The sequence below is a fragment of the Meriones unguiculatus genome, chromosome 9, assembly GCF_030254825.1.
Source record: "Meriones unguiculatus strain TT.TT164.6M chromosome 9, Bangor_MerUng_6.1, whole genome shotgun sequence".
Lineage (NCBI taxonomy): Eukaryota > Metazoa > Chordata > Mammalia > Rodentia > Muridae > Meriones > Meriones unguiculatus.
The window spans coordinates 52,099,353-52,123,525 of NC_083357.1; the positions used below are offsets into that span (position 1 = coordinate 52,099,353).

At 48.7% G+C, this 24,173-nt stretch overlaps 1 protein-coding gene and 1 non-coding gene across 2 annotated transcripts; one reads left to right on the forward strand and one right to left on the reverse strand.

Annotated features, from left to right (window-relative positions):
- Positions 1-11,987: 11,987 nt before the first annotated feature.
- Trnar-acg (transfer RNA arginine (anticodon ACG)) lies at positions 11,988-12,060 on the reverse strand. The gene has a single exon. It is a non-coding gene; the product is annotated as a tRNA-Arg (tRNA).
- Positions 12,061-12,294: 234 nt separating this feature from the next.
- Prmt5 (protein arginine methyltransferase 5) lies at positions 12,295-22,430 on the forward strand. The gene is made up of 17 exons (XM_021639632.2): positions 12,295-12,517; positions 13,096-13,214; positions 13,534-13,619; positions 14,536-14,670; positions 15,091-15,203; positions 15,329-15,378; positions 16,608-16,771; positions 17,951-18,112; positions 18,520-18,597; positions 18,689-18,747; positions 18,829-18,951; positions 19,037-19,212; positions 19,896-20,005; positions 20,221-20,314; positions 20,471-20,587; positions 20,822-20,886; positions 21,693-22,430. Exons 1-17 carry the CDS (start codon positions 12,408-12,410, stop codon positions 21,843-21,845), a joined length of 1,914 nt encoding a protein of 637 aa, XP_021495307.1. The 5' UTR covers positions 12,295-12,407; the 3' UTR covers positions 21,846-22,430.
- The last annotated feature ends 1,743 nt before the right edge of the window (positions 22,431-24,173 follow it).

The following is a 24,173-nucleotide window of genomic DNA, read 5'->3' on the forward strand; positions in this document are numbered from 1 at the left end:
TTTAAAAAGATTTATTTTATCTTCCGTGTATGAGCATTTTGTTTGCACGTATGCCTGTGTAACACGGAGGTCAGAAGAGGGTGTCCATCCCGTGGAACTAGTTACAGGTGATAATGAACCTCCTTCCACGGTCCTCTGGAAGAGCTGCCCATTGCTTTTAACCACTGGGTCATCTCTCCAGCCCCAAAGCCAGCATTTTTGTTTGGACGCTGCAAATTTGAACGCTCACACTCCTTTGGCAAGTGCACTTGCTGGCTGGGTCATCTCTGCAGCCCCTCTGCCTTTTGCTCTTTGTCATTACAATTAACGTGTTCATTTATTTTATGGGACAAGATTTACTGGGTGAATGGATATGGCTGCTTTTGGGTTTTGTGTGTGTGTGTCTGACACAGGGTCTTACTATGTAGCTGGAGCTGGCCTAGAACTCCCTATTCAGTAGACTCACGGAGATCTGCCTGCCTCCCACGTGCTGGAACTAAGGGAGTGTGCCACCATGCCAGACACGAATTCTGTCTTGCAGGAAAACAAAACGTTTCAGAAAAGAAGAGGACAAGGGACAAAAGGCGTGCCTGCCGCAGAAATAACCTTAACTCTGTGTTCTTCCAGTCCTTTCATGTTTTGCGCTATTGGAGACAGAAGTAGGCCTGTGTGCTGGGGTGGAGCAGAGGGAAGGCAGGCAAGCTGATGGCTAAGGTCTTGGTTCCTGGCTACCCTTTCCTCACACTTTTCGGAAACATTATGCTTCCCCTCCATTCTTCAGTGGTCCTAGCTCCTTTACTCCAATCCTGCCTGTCTGATAAGTTTCGGTGTTTCTTTCTGATGAGAAAGAAAAGGAAAGTAAAGGAAAGCACCTCCAGAAAGTGGTAAAAAAGCTCTGGGCCTTAGACAAAAAAACTCCGCGTTCTTAAGGAAGGTTGAATTTGAAGCCTAGCCCTGCGGGAGTCCCAGTCACCAAAGGTAGGAAAACACCGCCCCCTAGAGGCCAGCCTGGTCATCTTCAACGGAGAGTGGAATCTGGCTGGGGTCTAGTAACTAGGCTTACCAACATTTTATCATCTTTTTTTTTTTTTAATTAATTACAGATTGTTCACTTTGTATCCCAGCTGTAGCTGCCTCCCCCATCCCCTCCCAATCTCACGCTCCCTCGCTCTTCTTCTCCATGCCCCTCCCCCAGTCCACTGATAGGGGAGGTCCTCCTCCCCTTCCACCTGACCCTAGCCTATCAGGTCTCATCAGGACTGGCTGCATTGTCTTCCTCTGTGACCTGGTAAGGCGCTCCCCCCTCAGGTGGAGGTGATCAAAGAGCTAGCCACTGAGTTCATGTCAGAGACAGTTCCTGTTCCTATTATTGGGGAACCCTCTTGGACACTGAGCTGCCATGGCTACTTCTGTGCAGGGGTTCTAGGTTATCTCCATGCATGGTCCTTCTTTGGAGTATCAGTCTCAGAAAAGACCCCTGGGCCCACATTTTTGGGTTCTGTGCTCTCCTTTTGGAGCTCCTGTTCCCTCCAGGTCCTTCTATCTCCCCCTTCTTTCATAAGATTCCCTGAACTCAGCAAAAAGTTTTGTTATGAATCTCAGCATCTGCTTTTTATCATCTATCTTGAGGGACCTCAGTAGGTTTCCTTAGACATTGTGGGAGACATACAGAATTGCACAAAGTGCAACTTATGTGGGTATTTAGTGACAGGAGCTAATAGGGCACCAGGAAGACTAACTGGATCCCCAAGTTTGAGTAGGAAAGGCGGCTTTTCTGGGTCAGGATAAAAACGATTTTCATCCTAGCTAGAATGATCCTGTTTATCTTAAGCTACTATCAAACAATCAGGAGCATTTCTGGGCCGGTTTGACTGTACAGTTCCACGTGCTCTGCTGACTGGAGTTTGCTTGGAAACCACTCCGACTAGCTCTCCGATGAGTATGGCAGCTAGGAGACTCAAAGGGCGGCAAACGCCAGGCCTAGTGGCTCATGCTGTGATCCTAGCAATTAGGAGGCTGAGGCAGGAGGATCACAAGTTTGAGGTTAAGAAAGGAGCTGGGCATGGGGGCTCACGCCTGTAATCCCAGCACTCCGGGAGGGAGAGGCAGGAGGATCTCTGTGGGTTTGAGGACAGCCTGGTACAAAGTAAGTTCAGGACAGCCCAAGTTACACAGAGAAATTTTATTTTATAAAGTTTTATTTTCAAAAAAATAAAATAAAAGTTAAAAGACCATGGGGGGGGGGGAGGAAGGAAGAAAGGAAAAAAGGGAAGAAGCAAGAGAGAGAGGAGAGGTAAAAGAAGAAAAGGTGAAGCTGAAGGAAGGAAGAAGGGAAGGAAAGAGGGGACCTGAGAGCATAATAGAAAGCCTTCTAGAATCAGCACCAAGTGGCAAAATTAAGCTGGGGGAGGGGCAGTAGGCATGGTAAGGGAACAGCAGCTCCTCCCATACTGTCATCAGGACCAGAAAAGGTCAAATGAAGAGCAGGGGTCTGAGGGAAACTACCAGGAAAGGACCTACAACTTTCCGGTCCCTAACACTTCGGAACCCCAGGGAACAGGGGCTGCAGAGACCAGGCTGCACCCCACCAAGGAGCCTGCTAGAGCTAGGGGGACCCAGTGCAGTAATTCCACCTCTAGCCTTGGCTGGAGAAGCCGCTTTCTTCCGCAGTCAGCGCAGACTCTCAGGGTCAAAGCCCTGAGAACAAATGACTGCCGAGAGCTCAGCCCCACTACAGGCTCTGGGTACACCGGGGAAGAGGGTCAAAAAGAACCTAAGACGGGGGAATGCTGGGAAACGCTGTCCTGTGGCTGTGACGTGGTTGTCGAAGTCATGAGCTCACGGTGGCTGCGGTTACTGCATGAGACCTGTACAAGGTGGAGCCAGCCACAGCATGGGTGAGGTTCACCCTGAGCTGAGGAGGCACTGCGGGGGGAGGGAGGCTTTTTTCTTTGGGGGATGTGGCTGCTGGGACATGACCCATGCACGCGCGGCAGGCGCTGACTGGACTTGCTGGGTTATTTTTGTTGTTGTGGCTTCCAGTCAGCGTTTCTCCTCAAGTCAGTTCTCCCTGGCTGTCCTCGAACTTCCTCTGTAGAGCAGTCTGGCCTCAAACTCAGAGATCCCGTTGCCTTTCTCCCGAGTGCTGGGATTAAAGGCATGCGCAACTGCTGCCTGGATCCATGGGTTATTTTTAGAAAGATGGGAAAGTGGGAGGGGGAAGCATTTGGGGTCCATGGAGACTGGGAGGGAACGTGAGGGTTGGATAGGATCAAGATATACTATACACACGTATTAAAAATGTCACGGAATAAATTTAAAATATCAAAAAAGGAAGTAAAGGACGGGAGAGAAGGGAGCAGGCTGCACTTGTGCAGAGCTAAATCTGGACATCTTTGTGTTAGAGGCTAACCAAATCAACATATTACGGGGCTCTGGTACTAACTCAGCCACGAGTTTGAAAGCCATATGCGTGGAGCTGGGGTCACCGGAAGACAGAGCTGGGACTACGCTGGGGACAGGATCAAGCCATGATTATCATTTCTTTCCATAAAACAAGGCTTCAAGGGCCTGGAGACATGGTGTAGCAGTTAGAGGCACTGGTTGCACCTGCAGATCCAGGTTCAATGCCCAGCACCCACATGGCAGCTCCCAGCTGCCCTGGGATCTGATGCCCATTTTCTGGCTTTCAAGGGTACCAGGCACAGACACGGTGCACATCATACATAGGCTCAGGCAAAGCACTTATACACACAAAACAAAATAAATAAACCTAACAAGCAAATAAGAGGTCCAAGGCTTTGTAAGTTTATTAAGGATCAAGAATCGCTTTGTTTTTTGTTTAAGATAGTGTCTTTCTGTACAGTCTAAACTAGTCCTGGACTTGTAGTAATCCTCCTGCCTCCCATAGTCATAGACATTTCCCACATAAGACTGAGCCAGGCATATGCCTCCCACTCAGGAGGGGGAGGCCAGCCTGCGTTACATAATGCCAGCATTTGGGAGACAGAGGCAGGAGGATCATCATGAGCTAAAGGCCAACCTGGGCTGTAAGCATACCTTTAGGCCAGCCAGGGCCACATAGCAAGATCCTGTCTTAAAAACAACAACATCAACAACAAAATAATTAAAATGCATTAATATCTCTTTTATATGTAATTATCTTTATTTTATATGCATGGGTATTTTGTCTGCGGGAATGTCTACACACAGTGGTGGAGGAGACCAGAAGAGGGCATCAGACACGCCCCCCACCCACTCTCGGAAACTGAGCTACAGTTAGCCTGTGGGTGCAGGCCTGGGTCCTCTGGAAAAGTGACAAGTGCCCTGTACCACTGAACGGTCTCTCCAGGCCCTTATTAATTTTGAGAAAAGGCTATCGTACTGTCTTCCTTATTGTTGCCTGGAGAGATGGCTGCCCTCTTGGCTGGATGGTTGTCCCGAGACCTCTTGTGAGACCTAAGACTGTCAATAAGACAACCGAGAAGGTCCCATGGCACCAGTTAGACCCATAGACAGTAAACACCAGGAGCATTAACAGCGGAGCAGGAGCTGCTCAAGGGCCCTGAGCCTGAGGCCTGACATGGAGAACAAAGAGCAGACCGCCGGAAGCTTCCACAAGTGCTTGGTCCACAGCACCCAGTATGTCAAGGGTGCTGCTGATGTGCTGAGAATCCGAGACAGGGTCTCTCTGTGTAGCCCTGGCTGTCCCAGCTACACAGACATGTGGTGGCATTTGTCTGTAATCCCAGCACTCAGGAGGCAGAGGCAGATGGCTCTCTGTCAGTTCGAGGCTGGCCTGGTCTGCAAAGCGAGTCAAGACAGCCAAGGCTACACAGAAAAAAATTAAATTAAAAGCAAAGAGAAAAGTGCCTCACCAGCACTGCCAGGCTTCTGGGACACATTTTAACAAATGTGTTGTAAAAGAAAGGAAGGTGACACCCAAAGAAGCTAAGCGAGAAGGAGGACCCTGGGTAAGATGATCAATGCTCACTCAAAGGCAAATGGAATGGACATTGGAAGAGGGAGAAAACAGGGAACAGGACAGGAGCCTACCACAGAGGGCCTCGAAAGACTCTACCCAGAAGGGTATCAAAGCAGAAGCTGAGACTCAGAGCCAAACTTTGGGCAGAGTGCAGGGAATCTTATGAAAGAAAGGGGAGATAGTAAGACCTGAAGGGGACAGGACCTCCACAAGTAGAAGAACAGAATCAACACATCTGGGCCCAGGGGTCTTTTCTGAGGCTGATACTCCAACCAAGGACCATGCACGGAGATAACCTAGAACCCCGGCATAGAAGTAGCCCATGGCAGCTCAGTGTCCAAGTGAGTACCCTAGTAATGGGAACAGGAGCTTCTCTGACATGAACTCAGTGGCTGGCTCTTTGATCACCCCCCTCTGAAGGGGGAGCAGCCTAACCAGGCCACAGAGGAAGACAATGCAGCCAGTTTTGATGAGACCTGATAGGCTAGGGTCAGATGGAAAGGGAGGCGGACCTCTCCTATCAGTGGACTTGGGGAGGGGCATGGGAGGAGATGAGAGAGGGAGGGTGGGATTGGGAGGGAATGAGGGAGGGGATTACAGCCGGGATACAAAGTGAATACACTGTAATTAATAAAAAATAAATTAATTTTTTTTTCAAAGGAAGGAATGGCTTTGGAATGTGAAAAATAGACCCTCTCCCATCGGGCTTTTCCACAGTTAAGCATCACTTTACTCAAGACACACTTACCTCCGTGTTCCTGCCTGTAACATGAACGTAATAGTTTTTACCTTACATAGTTATATCTAGAGGACCAAGACGATACTTTGCAAGAAGCCTGACACATGGTAATTCTTAATAAATATCTGGCTGTGGGGAGGGAGAGAGAAGGAGGGGAGAGTGTGATTGTGTAATTGCTGTGAGGTAGGAGTGATGGCTGAGGTTAGCTGGCTACAGAAGCCTACAAAGGAACAGGGTAACTGAGGCAAAACGACCAGGAACCAAGCCTGTGTTTGTACATATTTTTAGAAATGTTGTCAATGGAATATAAACATGATCATCGTTGAAAAATTGGAAGACATTACTTTCTCCGCACAGCTGAGGTCATACTGCACTTAAGAGTTTGTAATCTGTGTCACTTAATGGCAGTGTTGCGAGCCCTTCCCTGCGTTAGTCAATTTTCTTTGGCAGTGTTGACTTTAATGGCTGCAGAGGCTTCCCTGCATGGATGATTTACTTAACCATGCCACTCTCCAGGACGGATCTTGCTTTGTGGTTTTAAAAAAGCCTTTAACGAGGGCCTGGAGGGCTGGCTCGGCGGTGAAGGGTGCTGATGCTCTTCCAGAGGTCCTGAGTTCAATTCCCAGCAGCCACCAAGTGGCTCACATTATCTATGACGTTAGTCCCATGGGATCCAATGCCCTCTTCCGGTATGAGGATGTCCATGTGAACAAAACACCCATATACATAAGTAAATAAAAAAGCCCTCACTAATCGTTTGTCTTGGTTAATCTTTTGTCCTGGTGTGTGAGGATCACTGAGGCTAAGGGTGGCCCCCATAGGCTCATAAATTTGCATAGTCACCTGAGAGAATAATTGCTGGAAGAGAAAGATGATTATTGGGCTAGGACTAGGAAAAAGGAGGAAGGAGGAGTTAAGGTCACTGTGTGTGTGTGTGTGTCATGAGGCTCTTAGGCCCTGACTGCCCTAGAATTCACTATGTAGGCCAGCCTGTCCTGGAACTTGCAGAGATCCATGTGCTTCTGCCTCCTGGGTGCTGGACTTGAAGGCATGGGCCACCACATTTGGACAGATGATGTGTCCAAAGGTTAAGACAGAAGGCTCTGGAGCTGACCTTGGTCTGCAGCAGCTCAGCCTTCTAGGCATCATTTTCTTCACTCTTGTGGGAGGGACACATACTTCTTGTGTCACAGAGTTCTTGTGAATATGTAGTGATTTTTGTAGAACCTGACACACAAAAACTTGGAGCTGGCATGGCACCTCACACCTAAGATTCCAGCATGCCGGAAGATGAGGCAGGAGCATCTCCTCCTGGAGCCACTCTGCCTCAAAAAACCAAACCAAGTCAAAACTCATCACCTAATACATACAATTTGTTGTCATTTTAGACCATCTGTGTGTGCGTGTCTGAGTGCCCAATCACACGGGTCGGTCAGAGAACAACTTGCAGATTCTCTCCTACTTGGGATCAAACTTATGTCCTCAGGCTTGAATGGCAAAGCCTTCAAAAAACCCGAAAAGTCAGCTAACATGAGGCCGCATGAGAATTGTGATAGAGGGCCGAGGAACTGGTTGGCTAGATGGGGGACACTGGTCCGGCAAGTGTGAGGAGCAGAGTTCAGATCCTCAGCACCCACACAAAGGCAGCTCATCTGTGTCCCTAGCCCTCTGCGGGCAGAGACACCCCTGCAACAAGCCCATTCAGCAAATGTCTGTGCCTCAGTACAGGAGGTGGGGAGACAGCCAGCCTCCACCTCTGGGCTCTGCACACATGTGCCCCGCACATGTGAACACACACAGTGGTTTTTTTTATTTTTTCAAGACAGTATCTCGTGGATCTCGGCTTGCTGACGAATTTGCTTCGTAGTGGGGAATGACCTGGAATTTCTGCCTTCTGAGTGCGGAGATCCCATGTGCACATGGCCACGCCCTGGTTACGTAGTGCTAGGAACAAAACCTGAGGCTTTGTACATGCTAGGCAAGCTCTCTGCCAACATCTCTGACCCCTTGCAGTCGTGTGTGTGTGTGTGTGTGTGTGTGTGTCTGTGTGTGTCTGTGTGTGTGTGTGTGTGGGTGGGTGTGACAGGGTAACAGGGTCTCATACTATAGTCCCAAATGGCCTTAAACTCACGGCATTCCTCTGCCTTAGCCCCCTGAGTGCCTTCCCTATTATATATATGTCTCCTTATATGTATATGTGACACACACACACATATATATGTATATATATCCTAATGCTGAATCTTGTATACATTTTTGGGATAAGCACTGCTTGATTGTGTTATATAATCACTATAGCAATATACTGATTTATTTATTTATTAATTCTAAATATTTCAGGAGACTTATCCCCATAAAGTAGAACCGGTCCAGAGCTTTTTTGGGTGTTGCTTTTTTGACAGATTTTGATGTTGGCTGTGTTCCTGCTTCATACATAAATTGAGTAGCTTTCCATCTTTTTCTATGTTTAGAACAGTCCCTGCTTTCTATTTGTCTTGGCAGATTAATACCATATAATAGAGATGACAAGCAAGAAAATGCAAATCGGCACAGATTATTTTGCCTCAGTAACTCTGCCACTTTCATAGCCAGAGGAAAGCTTTGATTGTAAAGAAGCAATTTTGGAGCAGTGGGAGGGTCAAGCCGGCCATTATGTAGGTGTTGAGAGAGTGCTGCTGGCCAGGCGGGCACGGAGGTGAGTGGAGGTGGGTCTCTCCCGAAGGCCAGCACAACAAAACAGAGCCATTAAGACTGACAGGAGGTGTTTAAACAAAGACAATAAACTCAGCCAAATAAAACCGAGCCTGAAGACAGAGCATTAGCGGCAGGGAAGGAGGGTTATCCGGGAGAGGACACCCTTTCCTTCCCTCATGCTCTGCTCTGCAGTCATTAGCATCTACTGGAAAAGTAACCCTATTTCGTACCTTGATTACTTGGCCACCTTTTGCACCCTTCTTCACCGCAGCAAAGGTTCCCATCCTGTCTTAACAACTGAGATCTGCAAGCCTCTGAAGTCGGAGGACAGCATTTGGGAGTCAGTTCTTTTCGTCCTCATTGATAGGGGTCCTGGGCTGCTTGTGTGGTGAGTGGTCGCCTCACTGACCTGAGCTCTGCTTCTTTTTCTTTCAGTCCTTTCCTTCTTGCTCTATACGGACCTGTGGTTACATGATGTTCTTTTTCCTCCCCAGTGACATAGGGAAAGTTTGTAGGAAAGTACAGGCAAGTGGGACAGAATTCCCAGGAACTGCTCAGGATCGTGTTCATTAGGTGGACCAAGCTATCTTTAATGAGGAACAGAAATGACACAGATCAAAGAAATTCAGCCCCATAAAGGTACAGAAATCAGAGGTTCTTTTTAATACACATACTCTTGAAAATTATTTTAACTAGGGGAAACACAATATTCCACAGATGTTTCTTCTTTCTCTCTCACTTATGGATTTATTTTTTTTTAACAGCCAATGGAGCAGCCTCTATCTTGCTGTTGGGAGTGGGACCCAGAAACACAGGTGGCCCACAAGCCAGACAACTAGCTTCTCAAGAGAAAACACCTAACAAGCTTTCTGTAGATGTGGTGTGCGCAGCCAAGGCAGACAAAAAGGAAGCCTCCTTAACAAAATTTTTATCTCTTATACTGTGGGCAGGGCGCTCAAGTCCCACAGACAGCCACCTACTAAAAAGGTCTGCAGAGAAAAATTGGTAATAAATTATTCATATAGGCTCCCCTGTGGGAGAGAAACTGTAGTTCTTCATTCCTGAGGTATGGGCATGGGCCATACAGAGTAACTTTCTTCCAAATAAAACCGTATGGAAAATTGTATTGGAGAAAGAAGGAAAAAGATCATACAGTGTGGGTGTGTTCATGTGTGTGTCTGTGTTTGCGGGGGGGGGGGCGGGGGGAGAGATATGTTGTCATACTTTTTAAAAACTCTGTTATTTACATTTTTCATATCTCTTTCTCCCTTCTCTACCCCAATTCCTCCCAACACCCCGGCACCAGGTAGGAGAGAGAAAGGGTTAGTGGGAGAGGAGGCACAGTTCTCTTGGCTGCTTCCTGCTGGGTAGGGTGGTCGGGTTCCTTGGAGCCGGTCCAGTCCTCATTCCAGGAGACCTCCAACTTCTTGTCTCACTGCATCCACAGCCACAGGAGTCACAGTGGGGGAAGCAGCAGCAGCCTTGCTCTTTCTCTGAGCTTACCACACACTCTGGGCTCTGGCATTTATTCTCTCTCCAGAGTCCTCAGATTTAAACTGTCTGCAGCTGGCAAAGAGCCCCTCTCAGAGCCCCACATGCAAATAGTTCACTGCTGTGGACTCTCTGAATCAGTCCCACATCCCAGTCCCACACATGGGATTAAAACAAAAGCATGTTTATGTCTGAGAGAGAGACTGGGCTGCTTTCAAGAGATCTCCCAGACTCGGCTTCCCAGTTAGCAGGGACTATAGGTATACAACTGCACGTGGTAGAAACCTGAGAAATTCCTTCTTCCAACGATAAAAGTCAACATTTACAGTTATAAGCCAAGCTGAAAAGATGTACCCTTGATATTATGTGATGAAAATCGCATGAGGCAGAATGATTGTTGAAAGTTTGAGGCCAGCCTCAGCGACAGAGGGAAACCTGTAGGCATGTGTTTTTTAATCTTATTAATTTTATTGTGGTTTTCTTATATCTCTTTCTCCCTTCTCCACCCCAACCTTTCCAACACCCCAACACCAGGTAGGAGAGAAAGGTTAGTGGGAGAGGGACCATAGTTGTCTTTAGTTACTTCCTGCTGATTAGGGTCCTTTGGTTTTGGGGAGCAAGTTCAATCTTTGCTTCAGGAGATCTCCAACTTCTTATCAAACCATACCAACAGCAACCAGGAGCTGCAGTGAGGCAGCAGTCTTCTTTCTTGGAGATTCCCCCCTCCCCTTTCTCTGGACTCTTCCATTTATTCTCTCTCAGAGTCCCCAGAATTAAACTATCTGCAGCTGGCAAAGATCACACCCTTCTCAGAGCCTGCATGAGGCAGTCTGCTGCTGTGGACAGTCTAAAGCAGCCCCATATACTATACCTGGGATTAAAACAAAAACATGTTTACATAACATAACTGAGTTTTTAAAGAAACCAAAACTTCCACTGCAGAAACCCTGTTTAAAAAAAAAAAAAACAAGAATAGAGAAAGGAGGGAGGGAAGAAGCGAGGAAGAGAGGAAAAAAGGGAGGAGGAGAAAAAGGGGGGAGAGAAGAAAAAAGGGAGAGGGAAAGAGGGATTGAGGGATGGATGGACAGAGGGAGGGAGGGAGGAGAGAAAGAATGGCAGCTCATCTCTGATTTTCTTTCCCAGTCTACCAATCAGTAAAACATGAGACAACAAAAGGCCATCTGACCAGCACTCATCAAAATGAAACATCAGAAACAATGAACGTCTGAGAAATAGTCACAGTAAATAGGAGCCTAAGGATACTTACAACTAAGCGGAATATGGTATCCTGGGTAAGATCTGGAGCAAGCCAGACGGTGGTGGTGGTGGTGATACACAAAGATTCCTCAGCGCCCTTACGGTGCGTTTTCTTAGTTCTCTGGTTTTCTGACTGTCATTCTTCGGGGGCACTTAAACCTTAAACAAGCCCTATCCTCATCCTTTCAGTATTGCTAAGCCCATGTCCTCCAGAACCCGTGATGATCTCACTAGTCAAGCCTTTCTCTTCTGGAAAGTTCCAAATATTGTGTGGTTCAGGTCATTTGGTTCATGCAGCTCGCTATTACACAGCACTGTCTAGACGATCAATTCAGCATATCCAACCCCCAAATCCTATTCTCTCTGACCGCTCCCACCGCAAGGACAAACGATGGACGTGGCCCCGAATTTTATTCCTCCTGCCTCCTCGACAGGAGGAATTCTGTCGAGGCCTCCTGGTTAGGTGTTTTGTTCTGTTTCATCAAGGCAGAGTGTGGGAAAAGGGAACTTCAGCGGAGGGTCACTAAGGACTAGTGGCTGGCTTCCTGCAGTCTTTTTTTAAGTGTAGCGTAGAACTGAGACAAAGGTCATCTTAATAGTCCATTCACCAAACTGCCCATTCACCTAATTGTACAAGAGACAGCTCTGAAGAGAGGAAATGAGAAACGCCAGCATGAGACGGCTGCAAAATCGAACCAGGTCAAGACTGAAAGCGGCGACGTGAGTAAGCAGATAGCGGCGAAAAGAAACAGGCGAGGAGGCAAGGAGCGTAAAATGTTTCTGCACTAGCAGGTGAGAGGACACGGTTGACAGGAGGTGCAAATAAAGGAGTACCAGTCCCAACGAGCCAGCCAGGAGTCGAACCTGGAATCTTCTGATCCGTAGTCAGACGCGTTATCCATTGCGCCACTGGCCCGCAGACGCTGTGGAGAGGTCCAATGATGATACTTCAGGCTTCTCCTGCAGGGTTGCATGGGACCTGTAGTCCCACTTAGAGCGCCGCAAACGGACAGGGCATGCTGGGGGATTGCACGGCGTCACCAGCGAGAGCCTGTCATTGGTGGAGCAGGGGAACCACGCCCACGTCACTGTACGGCCTGCTGATTGGCGGGGGCAGCGGCTTGGTCCCTCCGCCTCCGCTCTGGAGCTGGAAAGACGCTCCGGTTGTTAAGGCGACTTGTCCCGCCTCCCGGGGACTGTTCTCCGCTTGGTGATTGGCCCCTAGTATCAAGGAATCCCGGCGTGGGCCGCGCGAGGGAAAAGATGGCGGCGATGGCAGTCGGAGGTGCTGGTGGCAGCCGCGTGTCCAGCGGGAGGGACCTGAATTGCGTCCCCGAAATAGCTGACACACTGGGTGCTGTGGCCAAGCAGGGGTGAGGGCCGGACCACCGCCAGAGGGATGCGGAGTCCAGATTTGGGGACCAGGAAGGGCAGACTAGTCCCCCGCAGGGGATGAGGGCTTGAGACACCATTACTCCTTGAGTGGGGAGGAGTTTGGCCCCAAGAGCGAGAGGATGAAACTCTGGCTGGCGTGTGGTTACCGAGCTCAAAAGTCAGGGGAGTTATTGGGCGAAATTAAAGAGGGACGCAGGGTCAGTCCATCTAGGGCCTGGGAGGCTGGGGTTATTTGAGAGTAGAAGGAAGTTAAAGGGGCAGGCTCGCTGGGGGAAGCATGGGGACAGTACTGGGACACATCTAAATCTGACAAGCCTGGAAGCCAGTGAAATCAGGGGAGAAAGAAGGCTACCTGGCTTGGATGTCCATTTCTCCTTCATCCTTTTCATGGTTAGAAATTGGCGCACAGCGTAGTGAAAGCGATGTGCCCAAAGATGGGCCGAAGTCAGTAGCCCGTGGGTGACGGAATGGTGCCAAGTGTTGAAAGTTTAAACCCCGTTGGTTGGCTCACTGGGTCCTCACTTTCCATGTGATTCCTCGTCTGTCGCGGTTGTAGGTTTGACTTCCTCTGCATGCCCGTCTTCCACCCGCGTTTCAAGAGGGAGTTCACTCAGGAACCTGCTAAGAATCGGCCTGGCCCCCAGACGCGATCAGACCTCCTGCTGTCCGGAAGGGGTAGGGACCATCCCGTGTGCTTCTTCATTATTTGAGGCAGTCATAGCTACTGTGTTATAGGACTTCATTCTCCTCCTTTTCTGACTTGGTTATATTGGTGAGCCCCCATGATATAGGTAACTCTTGTTTTCTCCTCTTCATTTACTAAAAGTTGCCGTACCCCCTATTCTTCATCAGACTATCCCTATTTCGGAGAGAGAGAGAAAAAAAAGTCTTGTTTTTCATCACTACCCTTTATTCCCTGCTGAGAACTAGAAGTTGAGTAAGAAAATGCCAAACCTCATTGAGTCTTTGTCTTTTCTTGGATGGGGGAGTGCAGACTGGAACACCCTAATTGTGGGAAAGCTTTCTCCATGGATTCATCCAGACTCAAAAGTAGAGAAGATCCGAAGGAACTCTGAGGCGGTAAGGCTACTTAATTTCTCTGTGGGATCCTTGTAAAGATTAGGCCTGACCTGGGTATCCAGGCACCTACCTGTAATCTCAGCATTTGGGAGGCTGTTCCCACATCAGGGAGATAATGAGGGAGGATTGAGAGTCCCAGACCAGGAAAAGAAAAGAAAAAAATAAATAAATAAAGGAAAGAAATTAGAGAGGGGCTGGGTGGTTAGGAGTACTGCCTGGTCTTAACAGAGGATCCAGTTCAATTCCCAGCACCTACTTGGCAGCTCACAGCTATCTAACTCCAGTTCTAGAGGATTTGACACCTTACACCTATACACATAAAATAAAATTAAATAATTTTAAATTTTATTGTTATTATTGTTCTTGAGACAGGGTTTCTCTGTGTAACCTAGACTCACTTTGAAGACCAGGCTGGCCCCAAACTCACAGCCATCCGAACTCACATCGATCCTCCTGCCTCGGCTAGGGCTAAAGACTTGGGCCATGAGGCCCGGCTTAAATAAATTATTTTAAAAAAAGAAATGAGTTCTGTAACCAAACTGGGTTAGGAGAGTGACTCCCTCTCCCCAGAACGTGGTAAATCAGAGGACAGTTAAAAGTATCTGAAGCTGGGTATGGTGGCTCACATAATCTCAGCAGAGTCCAGGAGAGGTCCAGGCCAGTTAGGACTACATCCTCAGACCCTTTTTCAAAAGACAAAAAGTTTGGTTCTGGCTGTGTGTGGCAGCTTCCTGCTGTGATCCCAGACCCCAGCAGGCAAACTGAGGAGGACTGCCTCAAATCCAAAGCCAAGCTGTGTTACAGATTGAGTTCCAGAAGAGCCTAGGCCACAATGTCAGCTCTGATTTCAGCTGTTCCCACCTTAAAAGTATTTGGTTCCTAGCTCCTAATGGTTCTCCCTTGCCCTGTGTTTCAGGCTATGTTGCAGGAGCTGAATTTTGGGGCATATCTGGGTCTCCCGGCTTTCCTGTTGCCCCTTAATCAGGAAGATAACACAAACCTGGCCAGGGTTCTGACCAACCACATCCACACTGGCCACCACTCTTCCATGGTATGGCTCAAGGGTTCTTTCCTGCTGTGTATCGTGATAGTCAGCTGTCTGACATACCTTTTGCCTAGTTATGCCACCCACCTGAAAGTGGTGTGCAGAGAGTTCCACAACAGAGTGTGTGGTGCTAGAGGTACAGTCCAGTGGTAGATCACTTGTCTGACATACATGAGGCTCAGGTTTGAGTCTTAGCACTGTAAAACAAAACAAATCATAGAAAATACTTAATTGTTTCTGGTTAAAATAAAAAGACAAGGTAGGTATTTGCGTAGGATGTGTATAAGATATTAAACACATATAATCAAATTTAGAAAAGCATTTAATGATTTTAACTTGAGAGCGGAATTAGGCTCTTTTGAGGGAAGCTTTCTGGACCCAGTTAGTTGAAAACAGCATTCTGACAGGGTGCCTGTTCATACGCAGTTCTGGATGAGGGTACCCTTGGTTGCACCAGAGGACCTGAGAGATGACGTAATTGAGAATGTACCAGCTACACACACAGAGGAGTACAGTGGGGAAGAGAAGACGTGGATGTGGTATGTCTTATCTTGCTTCTTTACCTGCGTGGAGTGGGATGAGGTGTGGGGAGACTGGTGGGGAGAGCTTCCCGACTTACAAACCACACGTATTTGACAGTATTTCTGTTTCTGATTTTGGGCAGGTGGCACAACTTCCGGACTCTGTGTGACTATAGCAAGAGAATTGCAGTAGGTAAGTCTACAAGGATTCTGGGATAGCAGTGGCCTCCTAGAAATAAGAATCAGCAGTCTGGGTATGATGGCCTGCCGCTCTTCGTTCCAGGGCTTGGGATTTAGAGGCAGGTGGATCTCTCTTGAGTTCAAGGCTACCCTGGTCTGCATAGTGAGTTCCAGGATAGCCAGGACTATGTAGACAGAGCCTGTCAAAAAAAAGCCAGTGATGGTGCACGCCTTTAGTCCCAGCATTTAGGAGGCAGAGGCCTGTGAGTTCTGTGAGTTTGAGGCCAGTCTGCTCCACAGATCAAGTTCCAGGACAGTCAGGGCTACATAGAAAGACTATTCCTTAAAAAAAAAAAAAAAAAAAAAGAAGAAGAAGTCAGGGGCTGGAGAGATGGCTCAGAGGTTAAGAGCACTGGCTGCTCTTCCAGATGTCTTGAGTTCAAAACCCAGCACCCACATGGTGGCTCTTCTGATGTGCAGGCACACATGTAGGCAGAACATTGTACATATAATAAATTAAAGAAATAAAATCGAAAAAATGAAGTCAGTAATTTTCGGCCTGGAGAGGCGGTTCCATGGTTAAGAGTGCTTGCTGCTGTACTCTGGAGACCAGAGTTCACGCATTGGGTGGCTCACAATTGCGCATTAACTCCAGTTCCAGGGATCTGATATCCTCTTCTGGCCTCCATGAGCACTCGCACATACGTGACACACACACCATGCACACATGAATACAAATAAAAGTAAATCTGAGAAAACAAAGACCAACAATTTGATGAGGCTGGGGTGCAGCTCAGTTGGTAGAGCACTGCTTGCCTAGATGCATGAAGCCCTAAGTAAGATGCATGAAACCAGATGTAATGGCACATGCCCGCAGTCCCGCAGTCCCGGCACTTTGGAGGTGGAGGCAAGAGGATCAGAAGTTCCCAGGAAGTTCAGTGCTTCACTGTGCTACTTGAGACCCGCTCTGAAAACAGAACCAGCACTGGCCATTCTGTTCTCATACACCCTTAATCCCAAACACGGGAGGCATAGGAAGGTGGGCCTCTGAGTTGGAGGCCATCCAAGACCATACAGTGAGAACGGGTCTAAAAAGAGGAAAGAGAAATGAGTTGAGTGTGTGTACTAGGCATTTTGGCCGCTTTCCCTGTGCTTAACCACCAGTGCTCTACGAAGGGAAAACGTGCACCCAGTAAGGCCGGGCTCCCGCCCAACAGGGGATCTTTTTCTTCCTTTGTGTAGCTCTTGAAATTGGGGCTGACCTCCCATCTAGTCACGTCATTGATCGCTGGCTTGGAGAGCCCATCAAAGCAGCCATTCTCCCCACCAGCATTTTCCTAACCAATAAGAAGGGATTTCCTGTTCTTTCTAAGATGCAGCAGAGGCTCATCTTCCGGCTCCTCAAGGTGAGTGTCTGTAGGGTTTTGGGGTGGCCAGTGGTACCTCCTGACTTACTCACTTACGCATGACTTTTTCCCTCTCTGGGAGAGGGACAGGTGATTGTTTTCTTTTTGCTTTCTGGAGAAGGAACCAAACTTGACAAGAAATTTGTTTTCTAAGTAGTTAAAGCAAGAGTCTGGGTGTGGAAACACACATACCCTCATCCCAGCACTCAGAGGCAAGCAGATCTCTAGAGTTCCAAGCTAGCCTGGTTGCTCAGGCCAGCCAGGCCTGTTTGTGTCAAAACAGCAAACAAACAAGAAGTTAAAGGTCCATGTGTCCTGGGAGCATGAAGGTGCTTGCGCCCGCAGATCACCAGAGAAACCAGGAATGTTAAGCACAAAGGGTTATCCTTTCAAAGGGAAGGACATATAACCTGTTTTTCCATCCAGAAAACTGGGAATTGGAGGTGATTAACAGCCTGGTGATCTGCGTTATCTGAAGGGCCAGGCCATATCAAGCTCCCACAACCAGGACTGGAGGTGACTATTAGCCCAAATGTCCTCTATGCTATCTGTATGATTGACCAGGACTGGAGGTAACTATTAGCCCAAATGAAATGACCTCTATGGTATCTGTATGACCGACCAGCCCAAATGACCTCTATGCTGTTTGTATGGCTGAGGCCATGGCCACGCCAGGTCCTTCTGCAGGCCTTTAAGCTGATACACGTAACCTATCTCTAAAACCTATCTTCTTAGCAGAAATGACGTGTGCTTTGAGTTGAGTCTCGATGTAATGGTGCTTCCTTGTGTCCTTTAGATCGTGCTACGCCAGGAAGCTCTCTCCCAGAATGTGCTGTGTGTAAATACGATTGCAATAACTGCCTGGCATCAGACTTTCCAAGTTTGATCCAGCCTAAGTCAGGATGAACTGAGTTTTCATCCTCACCTGTTTTTGGATTTTTTTTTTCCTGCTCCCATGATGCCTGCAGGGACCCCCACTTGTGGCCCTTTGAGTCAGTATGACACTTACGTACTGTCTGAGGACTTTATAAATTTCTCAGAGCCCTACCTTGTTTTGGTACTGGGACAGCTGCTGGAGAACTGTTGGTAGCATTTTACTTTATGTTCCTTGGGTCATAACCATAGTGTCTGAGAATCGTGGTTTGTGGGCTGGGTCTCATGGTCTGAGCTCTCTCCCAGTTGGAAGTGCAGTTCATCATCACGGGCACCAACCACCACTCAGAGAAGGAGTTCTGCTCCTACCTCCAGTACTTGGAATACTTAAGCCAAAATCGCCCTCCACCCAACGCTTATGAGCTCTTTGCCAAAGGCTATGAAGACTATCTGCAGTCCCCGCTTCAGGTACGTGTGGAGTACGCTGCAGGGGACAGACGGGCTCGGGTGGTGGCTCAGCAGTTTTAGCCCTGGTTTCTCTTCAGGAGGACCTGACTTTGCAACCGTCACCCCAGGTCAGGGGCTGTGGTGCTGTGGGGCCTTTTCCTCAAGCACTGTGTGCTGCATGTGGTACAGACATACCTGCAGGCAAAATACCCTTACACACACTTCTGTAATTGAAGAAAATCTGAAAAAGCCACAAAAATAATAATAGTAATATTAGTAATAATAGTGAGAGATAAGGGCAAGAAATACCTCAAGAGTAGGTAGTATACAGGTGGATCCTGTCAAAATTCAGAAAGCAATGGGAAATTTTTGACATCTTGGCTATTTGCCAAAAACTGGCCAACTTGTTCTTTCCTCTCCTTTATCAGCCACTGATGGACAATCTGGAGTCTCAGACCTATGAAGTCTTTGAAAAGGACCCTATCAAATACTCTCAGTATCAGCAGGTACAGTGTTGGCTTCAGGGTGGCAAGGCACGGGGCCAGGGTAAGGTCAGTGAAGACGGGATCACAGCTGTGGGTTTCTGTCCTCCCCCAGGCTATTTATAAATGTTTGCTAGACCGAGTACCAGAAGAAGAAAAGGAGACCAGTGTCCAGTGAGTACTCTCCTCGTGTTCGCGGGGAGTTGGTGCCTGCTTCCCTCGCTGCTCAGTGTGCTCACCCTGCCCTTTCCTTAGGGTACTAATGGTGCTGGGCGCAGGCCGGGGTCCTCTGGTAAACGCGTCTCTCCGGGCAGCCAAACAGGCTGACCGGCGGATAAGGCTCTACGCTGTGGAGAAGAACCCCAACGCTGTGGTGACGTGAGTGGCAGCCTCCTTGCCGGGTAGCCTGTCCCGGGTCCCGGTTTCCAGCCGCGGCTCTCCTTACTGTCAACCTCTGTCTCAGGCTGGAGAACTGGCAGTTTGAAGAGTGGGGGAGCCAGGTGACGGTGGTCTCCTCAGACATGCGGGAGTGGGTGGCCCCAGAGAAAGCAGACATCATCGTCAGTGAGCTGCTGGGCTCCTTTGCTGACAACGAGCTTTCGCCTGAGTGTCTGGATGGAGCACAGCACTTCCTGAAAGGTTTGTCTGGCTTAGGGTGCGTGAGGCCATTGGTGGGTGGTCAGGGAAGCAGCCTGGGGAACTGGACTCGGATCAGATCCTATGGAGTAGGAGATGTCAGATCTCAGAACTTCCAGGAGTGGGTGGACTAGAAATTCTTTACCCAAGGTCTGGGCTCCCTGTGTTGGCATAATTTTGTTTGCACTTTGAGGGCCAGGAGTAGAGCATTTACCTGAAATGAGGCTCTGGGTGCGTTCTCTACTGTTGGGGGAAAAGTGCCTTGGGCTTAGTGTTCATCGGGAATGTTTATGGGGGGTTGTGATTCCCACCAGATTAGAGTTCAGGAATGCCATGCCTGGTGATGCTCACGTGCAGTGCGCTCTGTGGGCGATGTGCTCGCATAGAGCATGTCATCAGGCACATCGTGGTCACCTCAGTTGGTGTGAGGACTGTCATTTTCACATAGTAATTGTCTGACACTCATCCCAGAATGTGTTCTGTTGCTAAGTGGTGTATGGCTCTGTGTCAGTGTTTCTTACTTTTAATCTGTGGCTCTAAATTATCCCAAGAGTGGAATGCCTGTGACATAGTGACCTGCCTTCCTGCCATGCCCATAGCAGCCTTGGCTTGTTTTATTGTTTGAGCCTTCAGTTAGTGCAAAAATGCCATTTCCCTCTTTCTGAAAACTGCTTTGACCCTTGCAGATGATGGTGTGAGCATCCCTGGAGAATATACCTCTTTCCTGGCTCCCATTTCTTCCTCTAAGTTATACAACGAGGTCCGAGCCTGTCGGGAAAAGGACCGTGACCCTGAGGTAAGGAGCCGCTTTTCCTAGAAGGAGGGACTATTCTTTAGTCCCCTGTTTTCTTTCTCTGGAGCAGATGAAGAGGTGAAAGGGGAGTTGGGATGGAAGAAAGTGCTGAAGTGAAGCTGTGGTTTTGGTGTTCTTTGCTCCTGGAGCTTGAGTGGTCCCGGGGGAGGTGTGTCTCCTGCTGTCCCCTCCAGCTCTTGCTCTCCCGCTCTGGACAGGCACAATTTGAGATGCCCTATGTGGTTCGGCTGCACAACTTCCACCAGCTGTCTGCCCCCCAGCCCTGCTTCACCTTCAGCCATCCCAACCGAGGTAGGTCACACAGGGCTGAGGGTCTGAGCCAGCCTGCTGCTTCCCCTTGCTATCCCAAGTCTGCATGTCTTGTCCTTTAGTGCTGGATCTTATTCAGGTTTGCCAAGTTGTTAGGGTTTCTGGCCCCTTGCCATCCACCCACATCTCTCCTGACAGATCCGATGGTCGACAACAACCGCTACTGTACCTTGCAGTTCCCCGTGGAGGTGAACACAGTGCTGCATGGCTTTGCAGGCTACTTTGAGACTGTGCTCTATCAGGACATCACTCTGAGTGAGTCTGGGACAGCGTATGAGGGCATCACAGCACTGGGGACATTTGTTCAGGCTCCATGTTCTTGGGGCTGCTTCACAAAGCTTTCTCCCTGCCTCCTTCATGGAACTTTTTAGCCGAGGATGAGCACTAGCTGATGCAACTGCAGACCCAGCACACTCATTCAGTGGGGAGACTTCTCAACATAGGTAAGAGAGGAAGTGGCACCCTCAGGGTTTCCATTTGTCTCTGCAGGTATCCGCCCTGAGACTCACTCTCCGGGGATGTTCTCATGGTTCCCCATCTTCTTCCCCATTAAGGTAGGCGTCACCTTTAAGACCACAGGCAGAAGAATGGCTTTTGCCATTGGTGTCCTCCTCCTGTCCCTCAGTCGGTTGGCTATGACCCATGTTCTCTTCTGGCGCTTGCTCTGGGGCCCTGGTTGGGGTGATCTAAGTGACCTGCCTGGACTCCCCATGTCTCTCACCACTCTTGTCCAGTCTGCCTGGAACAGGGATACATTTTTACAAATGAATTTGAACTTGCCTTTCTGTTTAAGCCCTTGAGCGCCTTCCCACTGCCTGTAGGTGAAAAGCTGTAAGGATGTTTGTTCTAAGAGTCGCTTGGTGATTTTCCTGCGACCCTGCTGCTCTGTGGAGCCTTTATCCCTCTCTGCTTTGCCTCTGAGTATCTCATGTCTCCCCCCTGCTGACTGACCTAGGTTTCCTGGAATACCTCTACTGTCAGACAATTTTCCCACCCTTGTAGAATAGTTGGGCTTCCTCTGAGGTGCTTTCACAGCACCCTGTAAATGCTCACAGCCCTCACTATGCCTTTGTTCACTGTCTGGGTGTTCCACGTTTTGACAGAGTGGGTAAGTTTTATGAGGGTCAGAATATTTTTTGTGTGTTTATTTTTTGTTGTTTGGTTTTGAGATAGGGTTTGGAATTACAGCCCAAGCTGGCTTTGAATTCCTGATCCTCTTGCCTCAGCCTCCTGAGTGCTGGGGTTATAGGTCAGTATCCCACACTTGGCTGTTTATCATCTAATCTCTGTCTCCCCTCATGACATTGCTGGGTGTAGTTCATCAGCTCTACCCTGAATCTCCGTGTCTTTCCTGTTACAGCAGCCCATCACGGTGCGGGAAGGCCAAAGCATTTGTGTGCGTTTCTGGCGATGCAGCAATTCTAAGAAGGTGTGGTATGAGTGGGCGGTGACCGCGCCGGTGTGTTCTTCCATTCACAACCCTACCGGCCGCTCCTATACCATTGGCCTCTAGCCCTGTGGGCAGTGACAGAGCCTCGGAAGCAGCTTTGAGTTCTCTTCCCAGAGCACAGAAGGTGCAGAACACCTGGCACAGTTCATTTGTGAGAGCCTCACCTGTCAGCAAGGAACAGTTGAGCCTGCTTTCTTACCTTATGTCATGGTAGGCATTCCAGGACTGCCAAACACAGTGGTGCATACCTTTTTTTTCCCAGCACTCCAGAGGCAGAGGCAGGTGGATCTCTGTGAGGTCAAGGCTGGCCTGGCCTACCTAGCAAGTTTCAGGCCAACTAGGGCTACATAGTGAGACCCTGTCTCCAAAAAGAAAAGAAAAAAAAAAAAAAGAATTATGGGACAAAGCCACCAGTCTTCAGAGGCCTCTGGCTAGGGCATGAGGATGAAGCAGCATCAACAGGTGCTCAGCCCCCAGAGCTTCCCAGGGGTCAGGAGAAAAAAGAAGAAAAGGTTTGTGGAACAGCCCTGAGAACATGTGCATTGAACAGATTTCCAGCCTTCTCCTTGCCTTATTCTGTTGTTGTTTGGACGGTTTTGTGTAAGAAGGAAACACAAATAAAGTGAACTTACGGCCTCTGCTGCTTTATCCTGCTGCTCCCTGCCTGTTTTCCTACACCTCACTGAAATCCAGGCGAGCTCCGGTCTGCTCCTGCCTTGTCTAAGACCCAAGGGCACCTAGGAAGTGAGCTGGGGGTGTTGAGCTGTAGGGCACGCTGCCCTCAGTGGTAACCTGTGAGTTTCTGAATCATGTCCGTGTTGTGCTGTCCCCTCCATCCATCCCACAGGACGTGTGGATATGGGTTTTTTCTGACTGGTCCATTAGGTCCATTTGTCTTATTTCTCTAGGAAAGAGATCCACCTGAGTGAAGCTAGCTAGCTTCTGCCTTCCTGAGATGGGTTGCCAGGCACCTCCAGTGAAATCACAGAACAATTAGTCCAGTTGTCCATTTTGCAGAAGGGAAATTTTAAGACAGTACAGCGAAATGTTGCTACATACCCAGATGTATCTCTAACAACCAGTAACTTTTAGGGATGTGCAGGGTAGGCAGCTGAAGTCTCCAGTTCTAGAACTGCTAAGAAAGTGAGGGTTGGCCTCATCAGTTCTTTTTATAACAAATATTGCGCCATCTGTATCACCTGAGGGAAAACCTCTGTTTACGTTTACAGCAGAGGTGGTGAGGGGTCTGGACAGCAGCGTGGCTGAGGAATCTGTGGCAATACTCATAGTCCCAAGTAGTGAGGTCAGGAGAGGCAGTCTAGAGGGTAGGTATCTGTCCACTCAGGATGGAGATGTGGGGCCCTACAAAACCATCCCCAAGCAGACTCCACCCTTAAGTCAATAGGTGTGGGCAAGGATGTCCCCTGTTGGTGTTGAGTCAGGTACTATCAGCATCCATATCTGGAGGGAACAAGTTGAGTCTTGTCTCCATCTGCTTTCCCTTCCTTCTGTAAGTCACTTGACCCAGGAGTGAGTAGTGAGTATCTACCAGAGGTGGCTTTGCTTGAGTCCTTGAGAAGGCAGCCCATCCGTGCCCTGAGGGTTACTAAGAAACATTTAAGTTTGGCTCCTATGTAGGGCTTTAGCCAATGAAAGTTGTATTTCGAGCCTTTGTTCTGACGGATCCCACAAGTACATGCCATGGTCTGGCAAGAGGAGTCCAGCTGCAGTGGTACTCTGTCCAGAATGTAGGGAATAGTGGAGCTTCAGGCCCCCACAAACCCAAAGGAACAGAGCAAACCTTTGGGATCAGTTTGTGAGAAGCCCTGTAGAGCTGGTCCCCACCGCCACGTGCATGGCCTTGTTGCGTGGCCTCCCCAATGTCACAGAATGATGTAAAGAGCAGAACCGGCCCCTCTGAAGTTTAAAAGGAAAGGAAGATTGTTGGTTTATTCTGTTGCGGAAGTGTTTGCTGCCTAAGTGTGGCCCCACCAGCATGAGTTTAGAGGTGGGATCCTCGTGTCTGGGTTTTGTGCTGTCAGCATGTGCCCAGGGACTGATGTGGTCTGGGGTCTGCAGCCTGACAGGGTTGCCCCACGGGAGGGAGACGCCCCTGCTGCCCCTGGTACGAAGGATTGAGATTTCTTCCTGGTCCTCAGTCACTTGAGAGTTAGTGTCTGTTAGTGTCTCTGGGCGTTTAACTTTTTTACCACATGTTCCATTCTGAGGCTGCCTAGGAAACAGCTGTGGGGCAGGCCTTTGTACAGATGGTGCCAACCAGGAAGTTTTGTTTTGTTTTGTTTTGTTTTGTTTTGTTTTTTTTACTCAGACAGGGTCTATGTAGCCCTGGTTGGCCTGGAACTCAAGAGATCCACCTGCTTCTGCATCTTG